At 44.7% G+C, this 4,719-nt stretch overlaps 1 protein-coding gene across 1 annotated transcript; it reads right to left on the bottom strand.

Moving 5' to 3' along the window:
• Positions 1–437: 437 nt before the first annotated feature.
• LOC6596552 (cytochrome P450 6a22) lies at positions 438–2,244 on the bottom strand. Its single transcript, XM_002021653.2, has 2 exons — positions 1,185–2,244; positions 438–1,070 (listed from the first exon to the last, which is right to left on the bottom strand). Exons 1-2 carry the CDS (start codon positions 2,242–2,244, stop codon positions 637–639), a joined length of 1,494 nt encoding a protein of 497 aa, XP_002021689.1. The 3' UTR covers positions 438–636.
• Positions 2,245–4,719: the final 2,475 nt, after the last annotated feature.

Below are 4,719 nucleotides of genomic sequence, written 5' to 3'. Positions count from 1 at the left end.
GGCTCACATGGCTGCCCAAGTCTACTTCCCACCCCCCTCTTTTGCATCTGTGTCTGTGTGTGTGTCCGTATCTGCGTATGTGTATCACTGCTGCGTGCCTTCATGTGTGTAGGTGTGTGTGAGTCATTTGTGTTGATTTAATGCCTCATGGTGTCGGAATTCTGGCTTCTGGGATAACTGAGGAGTTGCCGCCAGCCCCAGCTATAGGGGTGGGGGGAAGGTGATGCTGCGGTGCGGCGGCGGTTCCTAGGCTGCAGCTTTGCGGCAACTATAAATTTCGGTTTGGCTTTCAATCGACCGCCAAACGAGGGAATTAAATTCAATTTTCTGCTGACAGGTGCCATCAGACGCCAACAGGCTCGGATCCCAGCTGACGACACCAGATGTTACCAGATGCCACCAGACTGCACCCACAGCCCAATGAAACCCATTCTATCTGGCAGGGCAGTTTGTTTATTCAAAGCATTCTCTTGTTTAGATTAATAGAAACACTTTTCTGATTATTTCGAGCAGATCGGGCGAGCATTCGTTTGCAACCGAAGACCCTTGTTTTTCTGATCGGACATTCACAAGATCCCCTTTCAGTGGAGTCGAATGTTGCGCAGGTGTTATCGCACCGCTTGGCTGGCCTTTTGTTTATTCCGGCACTCGATGCACTTTCAATAGAACCCCTTGCCTAGGTCTGAGTATCACATTCCCTTTGCTTATCGGCAGCTCGTCTGGGAATCCAGGCACAGAACTGAACTGATATTTCGTTAGCAACGCGATGAGTCCAATTTTAATCTGCATTCGGCCGAATTGCTGACCTATGCAATGGCGTGGCCCATCGCCAAAGCCAAGAAAAGCCATGGAATGGCGCTGAAGGCAGGTGGAGGTCTCAAACCGTTCCGGCCGGAATATTGTCGGTTCGGGATAGATCTCTGAATCGTAGTGTATGGCACGGACGGGTATATAAACGATGGTGCCCTTATCTAGAACCAAGGGAATGTCTCCAGAGGCGGTGGGAACCGTATAGTCCTCGGCGGCGATTCGTGTCAGGGAGGCCAGGGCCGGGTACTTGCGCAGTGTTTCTTTAAGAGAGAAGAATAAACGTAAGATTACTCGGCCAGTACATACTTCATTTGTTATCGGATAAGAGCATCTTTCGCCGTGTTATCTTCATCTTATCTGTGAACAAAACCTACCTGTGATTGTCTGGTCCAAGTAGCGCATCTCCTGCACGGCTTCATAGGTCAGATTTGGCGCGTGCTTGTGCAGAATCCCAGTGATCTCATTTCTCAGTTTCTGCTGCACCGATGGATGCTTGGCGAGCTCAAAGAGAGCACAAGACATGGTGCTGGAGCTGGTCTCATAGCCAGACACAAAGAAGTCAAAGGCATGGGGTGTTAGCTGCTCCAGAGTCAAGTCATTGTCATCTTTCGATGCCATTAAAAGCTCCAAGAAGTCATTTCTCTTGATATTGTGCCTTAACTCTTGCCTTAACTCCAGCTTCTCCCTGACGATGCGTGTAAAAAAGTCTGCGATGATTTTGTCATAGAACCGCACGGAGAGCTTTAGTTTTGCCAAGACGCTCCAATACAAGAATTTAAAGATGCGCCAACGAATACCGTCATCGCTGTGGTGAAAGATCTTACGTCCGTTCACTCGAAACTCCACCTGCGGATCCTTGAGGCTATTGAAATGGATACCAAAGGCACATGTGGCAGAGGCATCCATGCTGAAGCGATCCAACAGATCATGCACATCGAGAACACCTCCTTGGGTGCCAACCAACTCCTGAAAGCTCTCCTCTAGATTCCGTGCAACTTCTGTGATCGTTCCGAATATACATTTCAAATTTCCGCTCGAGAACATTGGCGTCAGCTTTTTTCTCAGCGTACACCACTCCTCGCACTGAGCATTGAAGAGATTGTCCATCAAGGGCTCCTTGTGAAAGTTTCGGCGGTCCACAAACTTGTCAAAGTCCTCAATCAGTATCATTTTGGCTAGGTCCAAGTCCAAGATGACGGCTATGGGTCGTAGATATACGTATGTTCCTGCCACCAGAGCACTACCCTTAAAGGCATCGTATGTCTCCTGTAGGAGTTCCGTTAAGCGCACGGACTTCATCTTGAAGAAATGCCCGAAGAGGAAGTGGGCCCGCAGCTGTTTCACCCCATTTATCTGCCAGTAGTTGTATTTGCATCGCAGGTATCCAAGCACGCCACTGAGCAGCGATGTTAACAATATCAGCACGAATCCCATCAAAGAACTCAGATAAGACTGAGTCGAAATCAGCTATGGGTCTATCTTATAAACTGCTAGAATGAATGTAAGTTTTTTCAGATTGTCAGATAGCGGAGGAAAGAAACAGCGACAGATCTATAAGCCTCTCAGTATTGTAGTCTCTTGCGCCCTCGAAACTCTGAATCTGCAAATAATTGTACTAGGTAAATTAATGAATTTTTTGTAAGATTGTAGTTAAATTTTGCTACATGGACTTTTACATAATTCTAGACGCGGGGCATCAGTGTAGAATGTAAAATGTAGCAGTTTCGCTTTTCTCCTGTTAGGGGCGCCAGTTTAAATAATTGTACAAAAATACCCGAGCTAGCGCCTGTGTTGAAAATTGTCCGTGGTTCGAGTCCGTGCTAGGCAAGTGGAAGAAGAGAAGTCTCATTTTGTGGGACTTTTTCAGTGCTGCCAATTATTTAAACAACAACGTCGTCTGGGAGGGGAGTAGGAGAGATTGAGGAAGGAAGCGTTACGATCTGTGCTTCGAATCTATGCTTTCCATTTCAATGTTAAATATATTCGGAATTATTTGATTAGTAAATATTAGCAGGCTTCTGGTAGCTGACATAATTTTGACGCCGGAATGGCTCCAGCCACAAAAAGTCTTCAGTGGCAAAGAAAGAACGGGAAAAAAGGAGAGGAGATGGCAAAAACGAAAGAAAAAATATAAAACGCACTGCATACGAAAGTGGGATGGACAAAAAGCATAGGATATCAAAGCATGGCGGAGCGAAGGCTCCACATACAAAGGCAGTAAGAATTCCCGGCCGTACGCTGAAGGCAAGACAAAAAAAAAAACGAGGGGGAACGTTGTGAGTTGCTGCGGACACCGCAACTCTACAGTTATACCCGATACTAAGTCAGTATGGCTCTCCTCCGGCAGCGCCGCTAATATTAAACGACACGACAAAGAGTGCGTGCGAGAGAGACAGAAAATCAGTCTGAGCGTGACGTCGGGCGCTGCGTAGCCAATGCAAATTGATTTGTTCCTTTTGGCTACAAAAATTATCTGATCTGATCCAGATTCAGCAATCTAATAGATATGGTCATTATCTATGATTCTGCGTTTTTAGTTTTCTCAAATCTGCAATATTGTGGATGCAACAGATTTTCGTCCTTTGTGGGGGCGGATGGGGGTGGGGCGAAATTCTGAGATATACGTTTTATAGTGACATCTTAAAGGAGTGTGTGTACCAAATTTGGTTACTCTAGCCTTAATAGTCTCTGAGATTTGTGGTTGCCTCAGATTTTCGTCCTTTGAGGGGGCGGAAGGGGGTGTGGCGAAATTTGGACAGGAAACGGTCAAGGTCCGATATCACAGGAGTGTGGATACCAAATTTGGTTGCGCTGGCTTTTATAGGTTCTGAGATCCTTGAACTCATATTTTGCAATTGGCAAAACCGACCATGAAACCTGTGTGTTAGAGTGAGACAGAGCGAGAAAGAGTGAAATTGTTTTCGTGATTCTGGCTGTAATAATTATACGATCTGGTTCAGATTTTGCACTCTAGAAGATATAGTCATCTTCTACGATTCTGCGTTTTTAGTTTTCTCGTATCGTCAAAATTGTGGATGCCACAGATTTTCGCCCTTTGTGGGGGCGGAAGTGGGCGGGGCAAAGTTTTGAAATATTTTTGGAGCAGTGACATATCACAGAAGTCTGGATCCAAAACATCGTTGCTCTAGCTCTTATAGTCTTTGAGCATTAGGCGCTGAAGGGGACGGACAGACGGACAGACGGACGGACGGACAGACGGACAGACGGACAGACAGACATGGCTCAATCGACTCGGCTATTGATGCTGATCAAGAATATATATACTTTATGGGGTCGGAAACGATTCCTTCTGGACGTTACACACATCCACTTTTACCACAAATCTAATATACCCCAATACTCATTTTGAGTATCGGGTATAATAAAAAAGGGATAGATGGGTTTCTCTTTTAAAGGAAAGCCTTATCATAGCTGACCTAAACCTGCTGAAGCAATTTTCTCTGCCGTCCTTCCAACATTTAATATGCATGTCGAAAATGAATGTGAAAAAACTTTTTGCGGTTTCCCCATCATTAAACCGATCAGTGTCACGACTCTGCAAAAAACATACCTACACCATTAGCCACAATAAAATTGACGAATGGCTGCGGGCATATTTGATTACATGGCAAATTGATATTATCAAATATATATAAATAATTAAAATAATACAAAGTTTGTCATATTCCATAAGATAATAAAAAGTTGTAAATATTCTATGGCTATTAAATATTATAATTACAGAATGCGGCGAACGTGAAATGAAAAGTGCGCAAAGATGAGGGCCAGCTCCTGGAAACGAAACCCCTATTGCATTTTTCAAATCAAATTTGTACTTCAATTATTTTTTAATCCCTCACTCATTTCCAATCATTTTCCTTTTGGTCAGCGCTTTTCTTTTGCCGGTTT

This window comes from Drosophila persimilis, unplaced genomic scaffold, assembly GCF_003286085.1.
Source record: "Drosophila persimilis strain 14011-0111.01,24,50 unplaced genomic scaffold, DperRS2 tig00000124-arrow-pilon, whole genome shotgun sequence".
NCBI lineage: Eukaryota > Metazoa > Arthropoda > Insecta > Diptera > Drosophilidae > Drosophila > Drosophila persimilis.
Note: the sequence above shows the minus strand (reverse complement) of the source record. Positions and strands in the feature narration are given on the sequence as shown.

What these genes read in the sequence shown, in the direction of transcription:
- LOC6596552 (XM_002021653.2), bottom strand. Translation starts at nt 2,244, where the DNA reads ATGGGATTCGTGCTGATATTGTTAACATCGCTGCTCAGTGGCGTGCTT. An exon ending in CTTGGACCAGACAATCACAG is followed by an intron (nt 1,071 to 1,184) that starts GTAGGTTTTGTT and finishes TCTCTCTTAAAG; the next exon opens with AAACACTGCGCAAGTACCCG.